Source organism: Nerophis ophidion, linkage group LG07 (genome assembly GCF_033978795.1).
Source record: "Nerophis ophidion isolate RoL-2023_Sa linkage group LG07, RoL_Noph_v1.0, whole genome shotgun sequence".
Classification (NCBI taxonomy): Eukaryota; Metazoa; Chordata; class Actinopteri; order Syngnathiformes; family Syngnathidae; genus Nerophis; species Nerophis ophidion.
The window spans coordinates 33,447,067-33,466,124 of NC_084617.1; the positions used below are offsets into that span (position 1 = coordinate 33,447,067).

Below are 19,058 nucleotides of genomic sequence, written 5' to 3' on the forward strand. Positions count from 1 at the left end.
TCACTGAGCTGCTTGGCAATTTCTCCGCAGCCCTTTCCATCCTTGTGGAGTTGTACAATTTTGTCTCTGGTGTCTTTGGACAGCTCTTGCTCTTAGCCATGCTGAATGTTTGGGTCTTACTGTATGGGGTGGACAGGTGTCTTTATGCAGCTACAGACCTCACACAGGTGCATCTGATTCAGGATAATATAGTGGAGTGGAGGAGAACTTTTAAAGGCGGACTAACAGGTCTTTGAGGGTCAGAATTCTAGCTGATAGACAGGTGTTCAAATACCTATTTTCAGCTGTATCACACGAATAAATTGTTAAAAAATCATAGATTGTGATTTCTGGATTTTTCTTTATAGGTAATCTCTCATACAGTGCACATGCACCTACCGTAAATATTTGAGACCCCTCCATAATTTCTAAGTGGGAGAACTTGCAAAATAGCAGGGTGTTGAAATACTTATTTTCTTGACTATATATATATATATATATATATATATATATATATATACATACTGTAAATATAATCATAGAGTAGCTCCTACATTAATTGTGATAGGTGTATCTAATGAAGATGCCAGTGCAGTGAAGGGTCTCATGAGAGCGGTAACCACGGTAACCAAGTGAGTCCTACCCAGGTTGTACCAGACGTCCATCTCGCCACTCAGAGTTCGGACCTCGATGATGCTCTGACCCAGGAAGTCATCAGACTCTCTCTTGAGGCGCTGCTTGACCCGAGACCTGATGTCATCGTCCTCGTCCCAGACACGCAGCTTGACTCGCTCCCACGAGTTGTGGCACTCGCTGTCGAGTCACAGTTACAATTTTTGTTACATTGAAGGTGTAAGTTACATTACAAGTTTTGTTACAAGTCAAGTTATAAGTCACATTACACGTATTGTTATAAGTCACATTAAAAGTCTTGTAACTATTCACGTTACAAGTCTTGTTACATGTCAAGTTAGAATTATTGTTACAAGTGAAGTTATAAGTCAAATTACACGTCTTGTTACATGCCTTGTTACAAGTCCTGTTACATGCCTTGTTAGATGTCACGTTACAAGTCAAGTTAAAAGTCACATTACAAGTCTAGGTACAAGTCTAGGTACAAGTCTTTTTACATGTCACATTACAAGTCTTGCTACAAGTCTTGTTAAAAGACTTGTTACATGTCTAATTACATGTCCTGTTACAATTAACGTTACAGGTCCTGTTACAAGTTTTGTTACAAGTCCTGTTACAAGTCATGTTGCAATTCCTGTTACGAGTCCTGTTACAAGTCATTAAAAGCGTTACTAAAACGGCCTTCTTTCATCTCCGTAATATCGCTAAAATTCGCTCCATTTTGTCCACTAAAGACGCCGAGATCATTATCCATGCGTTTGTTACGTCTTGTCTCGATTACTGTAACGTATTATTTTCGGGTCTCCCAATGTCTAGCATTAAAAGATTACAGTTGGTACAAAATGCGGCTGCTAGACTTTTGACAAGAACAAGAAAGTTTGATCACATTACGCCTGTACTGGCTCACCTGCACTGGCTTCCTGTGCACTTAAGATGTGACTTTAAGGTTTTACTACTTACGTATAAAATACTACACGGTCTACCTCTATCCTATCTTGCCGATTGTATTGTACCATATGTCCCGGCAAGAAATCTGTGTTCAAAAGACTCCGGCTTATTAGTGATTCCTAAAGCCCACTTCTGAGGTCCTCTCCAAGGTTTTCTCATAGTCAGCATTGTCACTGGCGTCCCACTGGGTGTGAGTTTTCCTTGCCCTTTTGTGAGTTCTTCCGAGGATGTCATAGTCGTAATGGTTTGTACAGTCCTTTGAGACATTTGTGATTTAGGGCTATATAAATAAACATTGATTGATTGATTGACTGTTACACGTTTTGTTACAGGCCAAGTTACAAGTCAAGTTAAAAGTTTTGTTACATGTTAAGTCACAAGTCCTGTTAAAGGTCTTGTTACAAGTCCTGTCGCAAGTCTTGTGACATGGCCTGTTACAAATTTTGTTACAAGTCCAGTTACAGGTCATGTGATAAGTTTTGTTACATGTCAAGTTAAAAGTCCTGTTACAAGTCAAGTTACAAGTCCTGTTACAAGTCAAGTCTTATATGACACAAATGAGCTGAACTGGACTCACAAGGTGAACTTCTCCTCCCAAACTGGATTCAAGTTCCCAAAGATGGTCTTGGTCCGCTTCTTGGTCTTGCCCACTTGTATGGTGACGTAGGGGTCACTGGATCCTGTCCTGTCCTTGGCCTGCAAACCCTGGGCACTCACCACTGACACACACACACCCAATCACACACGCACGCACGCACACATACACACACACATAAACGCACGCTCACACATATATACATACACGCACATGCACGCACACGCTCACAAACACAAATGCGTACACACACATACACATCCACACGCACGCACACACATACATACATACACACACACGCTCACACACACACATGCACATCCACACACAAACACACACACACACACACACACACACACGCATGCACGCACACACACACATCCATACACACACACACACATACATACACGATGGTTTGGAGGGGGAGGAGCAAGTGGGCGTGGTCTACAATTGATTAGGGTGTGGTCTACAATTGATGACTTGTGTGCTCTGACCAATGTCATGAGGTAGCCCCGCCTCTCCTGTGTGTTTATGAGGTCAGAAGAATGACGCAACAACGCCAGCAGTAGGAAGGTAGCGCTTTAAGCTACGTAACGTGTTTCCACAGCATATTGCAGGAAAATACCCAGGATGCACTGCAGCAGCAGGACTGATCTCAGCAGGAAGTACATTTCAATGGATGTCGCCTCACTGATGGACACAAGGTGTTATAGTTGCCATGGCAACACCGCCGCACGGGGCCATGTGTCCGGTCGCTGTGGAAACGCCGACTTGTGGATGTGAACGCTGGTCTGGCACAATGATGACTCCTACATCCTGATGTGCCACTAACTCTACCTTCTACATCACACATCATCCATCAATCAATCAAAGTTGACTCTTTTCATCACAAACTGAAATTAATCAATACTGGTCCATTTCAAACTGCATTTAACATATAGTAAGAAACATGTGAAGTATGAGGAATGTCGATAATGTGAAGAAGAATGAGATGAACGTGGAATGAAGAATAAGAAGAATGTGAAGAATAATACGAATGTGAAGAATGTGAGGAATGCAAACAATAATAAGAATAAGAATGTGAAGAATAAGAAGAATGTGAAGAATGAGGGAAAAATGTGAGGAATGTGAAGAATATAAGAATAAAAAGAATAATACGAATGAGAAGAATGTGAAGAATAAGAAGAATGTGAAGAATAGGAAGAATAAGAGTAAAACAATGAATAGAATGTGAGGAATGTGAGGAATAAGAATAAGAAGAATGTAAAGAATAAGAAGAATGTGAAGAGTGTGAAAAATGTGAGGAATGTGAAGAATATAAGAATAAAGAAGAAGAATACGAATGAGAAGAATGTGAATAATAAGAATAATGTGAAGAATAAAAAGAATGTGAAGAATGTGAAGAATAGGAAGAATGTGAAGAATAATAAGAATAAAACAATGAAAAGAATGTGAAGAATAATAAGAATAAAACAATGAAAAGAATGTGAAGAATGTGAGGAATGTGAAGAATATAAGAATACAAAGAATAATATGAATGAGAAGAATGTGAAGAATAATAAAAATAAAACAATGAAAAGAATGTGAGGAATGTGAAGAATAATACGAATAAGAAGAATGTAAAGAATAAGAAGAATGTGAAGAGTGAAAAATGTGACGAATGTAAAGAATATATGAATAAAGAAGAAGAATACGAATGTGAAGAATAAGAACAATGTGAAGAATAATAAGAATAAAACATTGAAAAGAATGTGAGGAATGTGAAAAATATAAGAATACAAAGAATAATATGAATGAGAAGAATGTGAAGAATAAGAAGAATGTGAAGAATAGGAAGAATGTGAAGAATAATAAGAATAAAACAATGAAAAGAATGTGAAGAATGTGAAGAATAATAAGAATAAGAAGAATGTAAAGAATAAGAAGAATGTGAAAAGTGTGAAAAATGTGAGGAATGTGAAGAATATAAGAATAAAGAAAAATAATACGAATGAGGAGAATGTGAAGAATAAGAATAATGTGAAGAATGTGAAAAATGTGAGGAATGTGAAGAATAATGTCATGATCTGTGGTCTGGATCATGTTTTTTTTATTTTCTGTTAGTTTAAAACTCCATTAGTTCCTGTTTTTGTGCACCCTTGCTTGTTTTAGCTTCCATGACGACTTATCATTTTCACCTGCCTCTTGCGTTCGGGTCAGACCTGTCTCTAATCAAGAGACTATTATTTAAGCCTGTCGTGGACAGTTAGTCGGTCTGGCGACATTGCTCTTTTCCTGCTTGTATTCATGCGATTTCAAAGTTCATGCTATTTGTTTCAAGCCACAGTTTAGTGAGGTTTTCATGTCTTTAGTTTAATGTTTCATGTCCTAAGTTTTTTGCCCTAGCTTCTGCATACGATAGGCACGCTCGCTTTTGGGTTATTTTTTTTTTTTTTTTTGTACGCTTTTGAGTTTTTAGAATTAAATATGTTCCTAATTGTTACCCTGGTCCGGAAAAGTCAGTTTGCATCCCGGGAGAACAATTCTCGCAGTAAGTTGCGAAAAACCCCTCATCATGACAAATAATAATAAGAAGAACAATGTTAAGAATAATAAGAATGTGAGGAACTGAAGAATAATAAGAATGTGAAGAATAAGAACAATGTGAAGAACAAGAAGAATGTAAAAAATGTGAGGAATGTGAAGAATATGAGGAATGAGAAGAATGTGAAAAAATAAGAACAATGTGAAGAATGTGAGGAATGTGAAGAACGTAAAGAATGAGGAAATATGAGGAATGTGAAGAATGTCAGCAGGTGTGTTGTTCAAATGATTATTGATGATGTAAATATTAATATTGATTATTAATGAATGAAGAACATGGAGGACCATCAGGACTTGGGTTCTGCTGGTGCAGAGGAACGTACCGGTGATGGCGATGCGGGCTGACCACTTGGAGGTTCCGTCCAGAACGTTCTGCTTGATGTTCTTCATGTTCTGCGCGTGCAGCGTCCTGCTGACCTTGAAGACCCGGCGGATCTCCTCAAAGATCTCCGGCTTGTTCCTCTCCCGTATCTTCATCCTGTCCTTCATGGCCGTGATGACGTGCTGCGTGCGCTCCTCCACAGAGCTCTTCTGGGCTGCCCCTGAGGAGGACATGGGGAAGGTGAAAGTGAAGGAGGAGGAGGACGATGACACAAGGAAGGTGAATGAGGAGGAGAAGGACACAGGGAAGATGAAGGCGGAGGAGGGGGAGGTGACGGAAGAGGAGGAGGACACAAGGAAGGTGAATGCAGAGGAGGACACAGGGAAGATGAAGGCGGAGGAGGGGGAGGAGATGGAGGTGGAGGAGGAAAACAAGGGGAAGGTGAAGGCGGAGGGGGGGAGGAGACAGATGAGGAGGAGGAGGAGGACACGGGGAAGGTGAAGGCAGAGGAGGAGGTGGAGGAGGACACGGGGAAGGTGAAGGCGGAAGAAGAGGTGGAGGAGGAGGACACGGGGAAGGTGAAGGTGGAGGAGGAGGAGGAGGAGGAGACAGAGAAGGTGAAGGCAGAAGGATGAGGAGGACGACACGGGGAAGGTGAAGGCGGAGGAGGGGGTGGAGGAGAACACGGGGAAGGTGAGGCGAAAAAGGAGGACACGGAGAGGGTGAAGGTGGAGGAGGAGGACACAGAGAAGGTGAAGGGGGAAGGATGAGGAGGAGACGGGGAAGGTGAAGGCAGAGGAGGAGGTGGAGGAGGAGGAGGACACGGGGAAAGTGAAGGCGGAGGAAGAAGTGGAGGAGGAGGAGGAGGAGGACACGGGGAAGGTGAAGGCGAAGGAGGAGTTGGAGGAGAAGGACACGGGGAAAGTGAAGGTGGAGGAGGAGGAGGACACAAGGAAGGTGAATGCAGAGGAGGACACAGGGAAGATGAAGGCGGAGGAGGGGGAGGAGACGGAGGAGGAGGAGGAAAACAAGGGGAAGGTGAAGGCGGAGGGGAAGAGGAGACAGATGAGGAGGAGGAGGAGGACACAGGGAAGGTGAAGGCGGAGGAGGAGGTGGAGGAGGACATGGGGAAGGTGAAGGCGGAAGAAGAGGTGGAGGAGGAGGACACGGGGAAGGTGAAGGTGGAGGAGGAGGAGGAGACGGAGAAGATGAAGGCAGAAGGATGAGGAGGAGGAAGACACGGGGAAGGTGAAGGCGGAGGAGGAGGTGGAGGAGAACATGGGGAAGGGTAAGGCGAAAAAGGAGGACACGGATAGGGTGAAGGTGGAGGAGGAGGAGGAGGACACAGAGAAGGTGAAGGCGGAAGGATGAGGAGGAGACAGGGAAGGTGAAGGCGGACACGGGGAAAGTGAAGGCGGAGGAAGAAGTGGAGGAGGAGGAGGAGGAGGACACGGGGAAGGTGAAGGCGAAGGAGGAGGTGGATGAGAAGGACACGGGGAAAGTGAAGGTGGAGGAAGAGGAGGACACAAGGAAGGTGAATGCAGAGGAGGACACAGGGAAGATGAAGGCGGAGGTAGGGGAGGAGACAGAGGAGGAGGAGGAAAACAAGAGGAAGGTGAAGGTGGAGGGGGGGGAGGAGACAGATGAGGAGGAGGAGGACACGGGGAAGGTGAAGGCGGAGGAGGAGGTGGAGGAGGACACGGGGGGGGGTGAAGGCGGAAGAAGAGGTGGAGGAGGAGGACACGGGGAAGGTGAAGGTGGAGGAGGAGGAGGAGACGGAGAAGGTGAAGGCAGAAGGATGAGGAGAAGGACGACACGGGGAAGGTGAAGGCGGAGGAGGAGGTGGGGGAGAACACGGGGAAGGTGAAGGCGAAAAAGGAGGACACGGAGAGGGTGAAGGTGGAGGAGGAGGAGGAGGACACAGAGAAGGTGAAGGCGGAAGGATGAGGAGGAGACGGGGAAGGTGAAGGCGGACACGGGGAAAGTGAAGGCGGAGGAAGAAGTGGAGGAGGAGGAGGAGGAGGACACGGGGAAGGTGAAGGCGAAGGAGGAGGTGGAGGAGAAGGACACGGGGAAAGTGAAGGTGGACGAAGAGGAGGACACAAGGAAGGTGAATGCAGAGGAGGACACAGGGAAGATGAAGGCGGAGGAGGGGGAGGAGACGGAGGAGGAGGAGGAAAACAAGGGGAAGGTGAAGGTGGAGGGGGGGGAGGAGACAGATGAGGAGGAGGACACGGGGAAGGTGAAGGCGGAGGAGGAGGTGGAGGAGAAGGAGTACACGGGGAAGGTGAAGGCGGAGGAAGAGGTGGTGGAGGAGGAGAAGTACACAGGGAAGGTGAAGGCGGAAGGATGAAGAAGAGGAGGACACGGAGAAGGTGAAGGCGGAGGAGGAGGACATCCTTCACTCACTCTGCAGGCAGTCGGCGTTGAGCAGCTCCTGGCACTTCTCGTGAACTTTGACCCCGCACTCAATGCAGCGCAGGCCCTGCCGGGCGATGCCCCACAGCAGCCCCTGGCACTCGTAGCAGTAGGTGGGCGTGGTGGCCGTCCACACCTCCAGAAGGTGGGGGGTGGTGCAGGAAATGGGGTAGATGAGCGCCTGCAGCGTCTTCTTGTACGTGTGACTCTTCTGCAAGCAAGATGGAGCCTCAAGCAAACATCTCCCGTTTCATCTTCTCACAGCACTCACAAGGTCCTCGTCCTTCAGAGACGTCCACGTGGACCAGCTGTGGGACTTCCTGGACTGGATCATGGTCTGCTGGAACAAGTGGACATTTAGCTGGTTGAAGACTATCAGCTCTTCCCAAAACAACTTCACTCACCATTGCCTGCCAGCAGGAGAGCAGGTGGGAGGAAAAACAAGGTCAGACAAGAAGTACTGATGCAGTACAAAGTAATTTATGCAGTACAAAGTACTTTATGCAGTACAAACTACTTATGCAGTACAAAGTACTTATGCGATACAAAGTACTTTATGCAGTACAAAGTACTTTATAAACTACAAAGTACTTTGTATTGCATAAAGTACTTTATGCAGTACAAAGTACTTATGCAGTACAAAGTACTTTATGCAGTACAAACTACTTATGCAGTACAAACTACTTATGCAGTACAAAGTACTTTATGCACTACAAAGTACTTTATGCAATACAAAGTACTTTATGCAGTACAAAGTACTTATGCAATAGAAAGTACTTTATGCAGTACAAAGTACTTATGCAGTACAAAGTACATATGCAGTACAAAGTTTTAGACTTTGGAACAAGTCTGCACTGATCTGGACACGATACAGACTTGCGTGATATCAACAAAATCACAGCAATCGTTAGCATTTTAATATTAGCATGCTAGCTCTTTTACCGGGTATTAGAGATGCGCGGTTTGCGGTCTCATCCGCGCAGTCCGCGGGTAAACTGCGGGTCGGGCGGTTGACATGACAAAAAAATAGATTTTAATTAGATACGGGCGGGTGGCGGTTGAACCATCCGGAGATATTTGATATACATGGTTCTGGGATCGGTATCCTTTGCCATTAAAAGAGCCATTTTAGACACGTGTCATAAAGTTAAGAAATCAATAGGAGACGCTGTTATTCTCTTGAATGACTGCCGGCAGTCACCCAGATAATAAGTATTAGTGCGTGATATGAAGCCATTGGCTTTTTCGCCTTCTACAACATGTACGATCTGCTTGTCAGTCCAGCATCATGTTGTATGTGGCTTCCGCGGCAACACGCACACGACTGCAAGGCACACTGGGTGACACAGATTACACTAATGGTTGTGATATAAACAATTTTAACACCCTTAGTAATATGCGCCACGCTGTGAAGCCACACCAATTAAGAACTACAAACACATTTCGGGAGAACATCCTCACAGTAACACAACATAAACGCAACACAACAAATACCCATAATCCTTTGTATTCATGACACTTCCTGACTATTTTGTACACCCCAAACCCCCCGTGCGTCGGTAAAGTGGGCGGGGTTGGGGGCGCGGGGGTGTAAAATATATTCAGGAAGTATCATGAATAGAAAGGATTATGGGTATTAGTAGTGTTGCGTTTATGTTGTGTTACTGTGAGGATGTTCTCCCGAAATGTGTTTGTCAATCCTGTATTGTGTGGCTTCATGGCGTGGCGCATATTAGTAAGTGTTAAAGTTGTTTATATCACAACTATCAGTGTACTCTGTATCACCCAGTATGCCTTTCAATCTCATACGTGTGATTGCGGAAGCAACACACAACATGTTGCTGGACCAACAGTCGGTTTGTACATGTTGTTGAAGGTGTCAAAGGCAATGGCTTTACAGCACGCCCATACTCTTGTCATCAGAATGAACGCTATTGAAAAGTTGCGAGAACGTTAGCGGCTCCAATTGACTTCATTACTCTGTGAAACAGTTTTAAATAGCTCTCTGAGTGGTAAAGGTGGCCAACCTCTGATGTAATTCAGCGGGCGGGTACGGTGCTGATAAAATGATGGTTCGGGTGGATGGCGGGTGGATGACGATTTTGGTGACGCGGATGCGGATGATATAATTGCCTATCCGCGCATCTCTACAGTGTCACATCATTTCACCAATGATAGCTATTAGCATGCTAACATTATAATACCAGCTTGTCGTTAGCTCATCTTATACGTGTACATCTCAGCCATATTTGGGTGCTTGATGCATGCCAACGTCAACATTTTAAGACACATTTTTCAGGTACACATGTGATGGGACACAAGTAATTGCATGTTTTTACATTTTAGAATTTGATTGTATTTTTAATTGCACGTTTTTATATTTTAGAATTTGATTGTCCTTTTAATTGTATGTTTTTACTCCTTGTGAACTTTGCTGGCATTTTAAGACATTGCCCCTTTTAACTGGTTGCTCCTAACAACCAAAGTGCCCAATCCAACGGCACGGGAAATTGGACGCACCTGTGGAGCATTAGGACTGCACATTTAAAAGGAGGTTCCAGGGGAGGGTCGACAGAGGAAAAACGACAGGTTTTGCGAGGAGGAGAGGGGACGGCAGGATTCGGCAGGTTCTGGCCGGAACGGGGAATAATCTACAGGCTTTGCCAAGAGCGACGCAGGTTGGGAAGGAACCTCCGGACCACACAGTAGACCCCGCAGGCTACCGGAACGAACCCCAAGAACCACACAACACGCAGGGGCAGAGGAAACTCTGCCGCCCAAATGAGTGCCGTGTGTTGTGGATCTATGGGGACACCAAACTGCCTTTGGCTGTGGCCTTGCGGGCTCGTGCATCGTACGCTGGCTATGTGGTTCTGTGGACAGGGGGGCGATTGGACCCAGGAACCTGCGGCGACCCCCGGAGCAACCAGGAGGCGGAGCGGGACGGGTACGGCCACGTAGGTCCCGCGAGTGACCGGAGACCTGCGAGGAGAGTGGGGCGTACCCAATACGTTGACGCGAACTACAGCAAAGGCAGGGTTTTCCCTGCCTTGCGCGAGGACACCGTGGAAGTGGGAGGAACCAAGACATTGACCCTCCACCTGACTGTACCCTCGCCCATCACATTTGTATCATTTGGTATTTTAGTGTCGACAACATGACTGTTTTTTTAATTCTATTTTAATCAATTGTGAAACAATATAATCATATTTCCTTATTTTGTGACAGCTGCTCTCACTACATTGGGTTCTTAATATTTATATTGGTTTTAAGCAACAATTTTATTGGTTTTTAATATTTTACCACTTGGGTCCATCATCACACACACACACTTCAGAGTAAAACATTTGGCTACTTGATGCATGTTACAGTTAGCATTTTAGCATGCAAGCTTTATTTTAGCTAATTTAGCAGGTATACACCTGAGTGCAATATTTTTTGGTATTTCACGAATGTTAACAGTAAGCATGCTATCATTAGCATGTTAGCATAGTACTGTGAGCATTATGCTACCTCTATTGTTTTGTTATTTGACACTATTCGCGTGCTGTTAGCATTTCAGTCCAGCTTTGGCTCTTCAACATTTACACAAAATTGTCGACTGAAATTGCATTCTCTAGTTCTCAAAATTGTTACTGGTTTTGAATTATGCGGACACATTTGTTACTGGAGACTTACTGACACTGCCTTGGAGACTTTGTATGTGTAAGTAGTATATAACTATAATTATCTGGTATTTATAATGTCACCTTTATATTCAATGATTAATACTATTGTGTGCTTAGCTTTTGTGTAGGTGCTAGCTCCCAGTAGCCTATAGCCGAGCATGCAAGGTGAAGGTTGAATGAAGGTTGTGAAAGTAGGAAGAAAACATTAGCTCCTCACCAGCTCACTAATCAGGGGGATGGGCCTCCTCCTGTGGAGGTTGGGCGTGCTGTCGATGCCGAATGCTGTGTTTCCTCTACACACACACACACACACACACACACACACACGCACATGCACAAACACACACACCCACAGGCACACCCACACACAGAAATGAATACGCAAACATATCCAGGTGTCACGATGTATTTCTCCCAAAGTAAGAGATGTTGCCTGACCCTGATCTGGCCCATGGCTGCTTGCTGGGGTCAGCATCTTGGTCTTGGTCGGCATCCTGGTCTCGGCTCTGAAGGTGACAGATATATTTCACACAATGGGACACATGGCCACCGAAGTAAGTGTCGGCTGGGAGGTGTTGGTTGAGTTTCTGAGCAGCATGCCAAATAAAAAGTGGTATAACTTCCACAGATGGTGTCAACGCTTGCCCTGATCAATAATCAGAACCAATAATTAATCAACTGACGTGTGCCCTGAACAATACTCAGAATCAATAAGTAATCAATGGAAACATGACAAAGGTGATGTTAGTAAACCTGATCTTCAAGCTGACGTCCATCTGTAAGACAGCAGAAGAGACAGAAGACATCATTGGGGTTCTAGCAGTCCCTCAGGCGCTGTCCTATCTTTGGACTAGAACATCACATGCAATGATCAAATCATACCAAGGTAAAGATCCGCTGATCTACCTGCTCCAAAGTCCTCCTGAGACAAGGTGGACAGGCTGGCGAGGTTGCGCCTCATCTCCCGCTTCTCCCGGAGAATCTGTTGGAAGCTCCTAAGGCACTTCAACTTACTTTGGTCCACCTGGCATACCTTCACAGCTTCTCCTTCTGCTGCATCTGAGAATGCCTGCTGACCTATGCCGAGCTCCTCAGGAGCGTGATCGGCCTGGATGGAGGCGGACAAGGACTCTGTGGTGGTGCATTGAGACAGCTCTGTCTTGCTGTTCTCATCCACAGACCAGTCCTCCAGAACCATAGCGTGGTGTTCCGTCAGGTCATCAGGTGGAAGTGTTGCTAGGTTGGTGCAGACTAGATGTTCCTCTGGGCCAGGAGGGATCCTTTCCAAACTGGGATAGTGTTGGCTTTTGGCTGAAAACTCTAAAGTTGAGGTTTCTTTGAAGGAATAATGTGATTTCTCCAGAGGAACATTTTGGCTAACGAGATCCCAGCTAAAAGATTTTGTAGGCACATCGGAGAACGCTGACGCGCCAAAGTCTGTTGCATCCTCAGGGTTTTGGTCTTCAGGTACCTCAAGTTTGCGCAAAGCTCCTTGCAAAGCAGAACTAAAATCAGAAACAGCTCGGTTTATGTGCCTGACAGTGAAACCAGGTTGAACATCTGATCTACTTGGATAAGGGACTTCGTTTTGGTATGATGTTTTTTCACTGCTGCATTGTGGGACTGCTGTGGAGTCTTGATAGGTAAAATAAGAATCCTGATAACCCCCAACATGACAGTTTGATTGGTCATAGTCAAATCCATTTGACCCTCTACAGCGTCCGTCAAATGAATGGTAAGCAGAACATTTAGGGTAGGGACAATCCGTAGCGTATGTTGTAGTGAGAATTCCTGACTGGGACTGAGACCTTCGAGTCTGCCACTCCTCCTTGCGTGAGGTCCTTCCAGCTGAGTTGTAACGCTGTCTAGAGCGATGATCCAAGCTCCTTGAGGAGCACTGTGCCGATGTACCGTCGTAATCCCAAGAAGCTACTCCATCAAAGCAAGTCTCCACTTTGTCATCCTCCCGGTAAGATGGTTCCCCATCCCACAGATTCTCACCAGTAGTCCGATGTAGTGTTCTGGAGCTTGTCAAGTGCTCCTTTGCACTATCAGCAGTTTCCTTTGACGTTTCATGGCAAGTTGTTGGTCTCTCCACATCTGATTCAGACTTGGAGCTTTGAGAGGACAAGGAAGTGGTGCTCAGACAATCTGGGCAGTCCTGCCTGTCTGGATATCTGAAGCCAAGCTTTCTATTTAGAGCACCTTCTGGGATATCTGAGCTGATGTCAGAGGTGTCCTCGAGTTCATCCAGGTCCTGATGATTGACTGACCCACCTGAGAACACCGTGTAGTGTTCTGCTCTAGGAGGTCGTAGTTCTCTGTGAGTTCTCTGTCGAACTTGACAAACCTCAGGAAAATAATTAGAAACAGACCTTGGCGCTGCACTGCCTAAACTGCCATGGACACTAGCAGGCCTGCTGCGAGGTGATCGTCCATCCGTGTAAGCTTCACCTGACCACGTACCTGAACCTGAGACAACCTTGCTACTTGACCGGATTCCTTCAATTTCCAGCAAGACAGCATCCACACAGGATGACACCTCTTCAACAGAGCCCTTAACCGAGGTAAGGTAATCCCTGAGGTCAGAGATTTCTTCCTGGATTTTGTTGATGCCCCTCAGCTCTTTAAGAATGTGTTCAATGATGGCACTAGACTCCTCTTCTCCCAAAGGGCCTTGCCCCTCCTCGACTGACTGCCCTGTCCGAGCAGTGTTGAATTCATAGTCTAACGTGTCGCCTGCAGAGTAGGGTCTCTTAGGTCGAACACGCGGTGAAGCAAAGTCTCTTCCACATGTATCGTCGAATGTCGCACCATTCTTGTCTAGTCCGGCTGAACTGGAGCGTGGGGTGGCTCGCGTCAGTTCTGGAGATAACGGAAGTAAACCCTCAAATGAGATCCGTTTACGATTGGCAGGAGATTTGCTGCTTTTGCGTTGTAAAGTGCAGGGTATTCTTAAACATCCTTCTCGAGTCAGCTCCACCTCTCCAACGCAAGGTGGTCCTGGTGGTCCTCTGTCTCCTTGACCGTTGGACAACTGTGAAGAGGAGGGGGCTTCGCCCATGGCTTCAGTCTTTGGATAAATCCTTCTGTGATCCTTCCTGACCTCATACTTTTCCCTCTCAACCTCTTCTGCATAATAATCTTGAGCATCAGGAACACGGTGGTCGGCAGAGCCTTGCAAAAGGCGATGTATTTTCCCACGAATAACCAGGGCTACTTTGGGGTTTGGTGACCTTTTCTTGGATGGGGTGACTTTAGCTTTTGTGCCTCCTTTGGGAGGAATGCTTGCTCCATTGGAGCGATTTCTGGAGAACATGTTCTCTGGACTTAAAATCCCATCTTATCTCGGTCCTCTGTCAGCACCTGTACCTGCTGGAGTGTTTTTATCCCAACAAGTCAATGTCAGCAGGCCTTGACTAGGACATAGAAGCAAACACAAAATGTCATCATTAGAAGTCACATCAAATCATCAACAAGTGAGAAGGAAACGAGACCTTTGAGGACCCACCATGAAAGCATCAAAATGCTCATGCATGAGAATGAAGGTAACCATGGAAAGTTAGACAGAGATGGAATACATGGCACCATCTATTAGTTACACCTGTAAGCCGCCTGGTTCAGTCCCTGCTTTTCTGCTCCACCCGGTACTTAAACTACTGAGATAAAAGCCTGGTCAATCTTGAGGTAGGTCAAGGACTTAGGTGTACTGTGGCCTCCATTGCACTAAACCTCACCCTCCTCTGGGTCACTTCAACACGGTAACCTGCGGGGTTTTATTCCCACTTTTCTGTTTCATGAGAGACGAGCGTGGTAGCTACCGAGTTAAAAACCTGGGCTGTCAACCCCGAAAGCCAGCACTGCTCTTGAGGTCGTTTTCTAACGTACACATGGCCCAGCCCACTGGCAGGTCTACATTACACTTGATTATGTTCATGAATCCAGATGGATCTCTATTACAATCCCCAAAGAGGGCACTTTAAGTTGATGATTACTTCTCTGTGTAGAAATCTTTAATTATAATTGAATCACTTGTTTATTTTTCAACAAGTTTTTAGTTTTTTTTTAATATCTTTTTTTCCAAATAGTTCAAGAAAGACCACTACAAATGAGGAATATTTTTTAGATTAGATTAGATAGATTATATAGTACTTTATTTATTCCGTCAGGAGAATTCCTTCAGGAAAATTAAAATTTTCAACACAATCCCATTCAAGATCAGACAAACATTACAGGGAGACAGAACAGGATCGCTGACGGGTCTGCCGGCTTCCAGCACCCCTTACAAAAAAGATGAGATACAGGTAAACAAGGGGGGGGGGTGGGAGGAAAAAAAATAAAAATAAATAAAAATAGAATATTAAAATAAAATTAAAAAATCGGTCTAAGCTTGGGCCCTGGAGAGGGGGTGCAGACTGCAGATTTTGCACTGTTATACAATTTAATAAATCAGAAACTGATTCCAAGATGGTGGCGCCCGGACTGGCTGCGACTTCGAGGAGCTCTTGCTAAATATGGAACATTTGGCAGAAATACCGGACAATTCTACAAACTTTATGGCTGGCTCACATCGTGGTCACTCCGTGATCACGTACGACCGCCAGACACTTCTGGATGTGGACATATCGGGCCGTTTTGGACTGATAGACGCGTGCTTGCTAGACCTGCTAACTAGCATGGGAATACTTCGGCAGCTACATCCATCCTGTGAAGCAGCGGAGTATAGTAGCAGCGGGGGCCGTCTACGGAGCAGACGCCAGCGGTGTGATCGGAAACGGGGATGCCGAGCGGGGCTAAAAATAAAGCAGAAGGCTAATCCCCACAGAACACCACTTCCCTCCATCCTGAAGCCGGATTTAAATGGAAGATGCGAGACTACTGGTCTAGGTAAGGAGTCAGTTAAATTAGAACAAGTTTTTCTGCTTTGATTGTTTCAGAGTTGGACATGTGTTCTACTGAGGTGGCAAACTATGATGCGTGCAGTTTATCAAAGCAACAAACAAACAATCGGAAAATTCCCGTCGTATCAATTCCTAGATATGGTCCTAATTATATTAAGTGCACTGGGCATAATAAACACAACATTATTAATATTGCTACTACAGATAATTTGATCAAAAATTCCCTAAAACAGCCCACTACCTATAATATAGGTTTTTTAAACATAAGATCATTGTCTCCCAAAACTTTGTTAGTTAATGATATCATTAGAGACAACAATCTTAACGTCATCGGTCTCAGCGAAACCTGGCTTAAACCAAACGACTTTTTTGCGCTAAATTAGGCGTGTCCTCCTAACTTTACACACGCGCACATTGCCCGTTCCCTTAAAAGGGGTGGAGGAGTCGCACTAATATACAACGAAAACTTTAACCTTAGTCCTAACATAAATAATAAATATAAATTGTTTGAGGTGCTTACTATGAGGTCTGTCAAACCGCTGCCTCTACACCTGGCTGTTATCTACCGCCCCCCAGGGCCCTATTCGGACTTTATCAATGAATTCTCAGAGTTCGTTGCTGATCTAGTGACGCACGCCGATAATATAATCATAAGGAGGGACTTTAATATCCATATGAATACCCCATCGGACCCACCGTGCGTAGCGCTCCAGACTATAATTGATAGCTGTAGTCTTACACAAATAATAAATGAACCCACGCATCGCAACGGTAATACGATAGACCTAGTGCTTGTCAGGGGTATCACCGTTTCTAAAGTTACGATACTCCCGTATACTAAAGTATTGTCCGATCATTACCTTATAAAATTCGAGGTTCAGACACATGTTCGTCAAACCAATAATAATAATAACTGCTATAGCAGCCGCAACATTAATACGGCCACAACGACAACTCTTGCTGACCTACTGCCCTCGGTAATGGCACCATTCCCAAAGTATGTGGGCTCTATTGATAACCTCACTAACAACTTTAACAACGCCCTGCGCGAAACCATTGATAACATAGCACCGCTAAAGTTAAAAAAGGTTCCAAAAAAGCGTACCCCGTGGTTTACAGAAGAAACTAGAGTTCAGAAATTATTATGTAGAAAGCTGGAACGCAAATGGCGCACGACTAAACTTGAGGTGCATCATCAAGCATGGAGTGATAGTTTAATAACTTATAAACGCATGCTTACCTTAGCTAAAGCTAAATATTACTCAAATCTCATCCACCGTAATAAAAACGATCCCAAATTTTTGTTTAGTACGGTAGCATCGCTAACCCAACAAGTAGCTCCACCCACTCAGCTGATGACTTTGTGCAATTCTTTAATAAGAAAATTGAAGTCATTAGAAAGGAGATTAAAGACAATGCGTCCCAGCTACAACTGGGTTATATTAACACAGATACGACTGTATATACGCATAGTTTCTCTCGTTTTGAGGAAATAACATTAGAGGAATTGTTACAACGTGTAAATGGAATAAAACAAACAATATGTTTACTTGACCCTCTTCCTGGGAAACTGATCAATGAGCTCTTTGTATTATTAGGTCCATCAGTGCTAAATATTATAAACTTATCAATTTCCTCGGGCACTGTTCCCCTAGCATTCAAAAAAGCGGTTATTCATCCTCTCCTTAAAAGACCTGACCTCGATCCTGACCTCATGGTAAATTACCGACCGGTGTCTAACCTTCCATTTATTTCAAAAATCCTCAAAAAAATTGTTGCGGAGCAGTTAAATGAACACTTAGCGTCTAACAATCTATGTGAAACCTTTCAATCCGGTTTTAGGGCAAATCACTCTACGGAGACAGCCCTCGCAAAAATGACTAATGATCTATTGCTAACGATGGATTCTGATGCGTCATCTATGTTGCTGCTCCTCAATCTTAGCGTTGCTTTCGATACCGTCGATCATAATATTTTATTAGAACGTATCAAAACACGAATTGGTATGTCAGACTTAGCCCTGTCTTGGTTTAACTCTTATCTTACTGATAGGATGCAGTGCGTCTCCCATAACAATGTGACCTCGGACTACGTCAAGGTAACATGTGGAGTTCCCCAGGGTTCGGTCCTTGGCCCTGCACCCTTCAGCAACTACATGCTGCCGCTAGGTGACATCATACGCAATTACGGTGTTAGCTTTCACTGTTATGCTGATGACACCCAACTCTACATGCCCCTAAAGCTGACCAACACGCCGGATTGTAGTCAGCTGGAGGCGTGTCTTAATGAAATTAAACAATGGATGTCCGCTAACTTTTTGCAACTCAACGCCCAAAAAACGGAAATGCTGATTCTCGGTCCTGCTAGACACCGACCTCTATTTAATAATACAACTCTAACATTTGACAACCAAACAATTAAACAAGGCGACACGGTAAAGAATCTGGGTATTATCTTCGACCCAACTCTCTCCTTTGAGTCACACATTAAAAGCGTTACTAAAACGGCCTTCTTTCATCTCCGTAATATCGCTAAAATTCGATCCATTCTGTCCACTAAAGATGCTGAGATCATTATCCATGCGTTTGTTACGTCTCGCCTCGACTACTGTAACGTATTATTTTCGGGTCTCCCCATGTCTAGCATTAAAAGATTACAGTTGGTACGACATGCGGCTGCTAGACTTTTGACAAGAACAAGAAAGTTTGATCACATTACGCCTGTACTGGCTCACATGCACTGGCTTCCTGTGCACTTAATATGTGACTTTAAGGTTTTACTACTTACATATAAAATACTACACGGTCTAGCTCCATCCTATCTTGCCGAATGTATTGTACCATATGTCCCGGCAAGAAATCTGCGTTCAAAGGACTCCGGCTTATTAGTGATTCCCAAAGCCCAAAAAAAGTCTGCGGGCTATAGAGCGTTTTCATTTCGGGCTCCAGTACTCTGGAAGTTCAAGATACCACCTCAGTAGAAGCATTTAAGTCTCACCTTAAAACTCATTT

At 44.7% G+C, this 19,058-nt stretch overlaps 1 protein-coding gene across 14 annotated transcripts in view; it reads right to left on the reverse strand.

Moving 5' to 3' along the window:
* Positions 1–19,058, reverse strand: part of LOC133556278 (uncharacterized) — a 283,472-nt gene that overhangs the window by 65,731 nt on the left and 198,683 nt on the right. For 12 of the 14 annotated variants that reach the window (XM_061906041.1, XM_061906048.1, XM_061906043.1 and 9 more), the window contains 7 exons: positions 11,585–11,652; positions 11,364–11,439; positions 7,750–7,818; positions 7,470–7,689; positions 5,062–5,280; positions 2,138–2,279; positions 623–792 (listed from right to left, as the gene is read on the reverse strand). In XM_061906041.1, the coding sequence (XP_061762025.1) occupies positions 623–792; positions 2,138–2,279; positions 5,062–5,280; positions 7,470–7,689; positions 7,750–7,818; positions 11,364–11,439; positions 11,585–11,652 (964 nt within the window). The remainder of the gene's footprint in view (positions 1–622; positions 793–2,137; positions 2,280–5,061; positions 5,281–7,469; positions 7,690–7,749; positions 7,819–11,363; positions 11,440–11,584; positions 11,653–19,058) is intronic. The other 2 variants (XM_061906051.1, XM_061906038.1) reach the window with 1 other exon arrangement.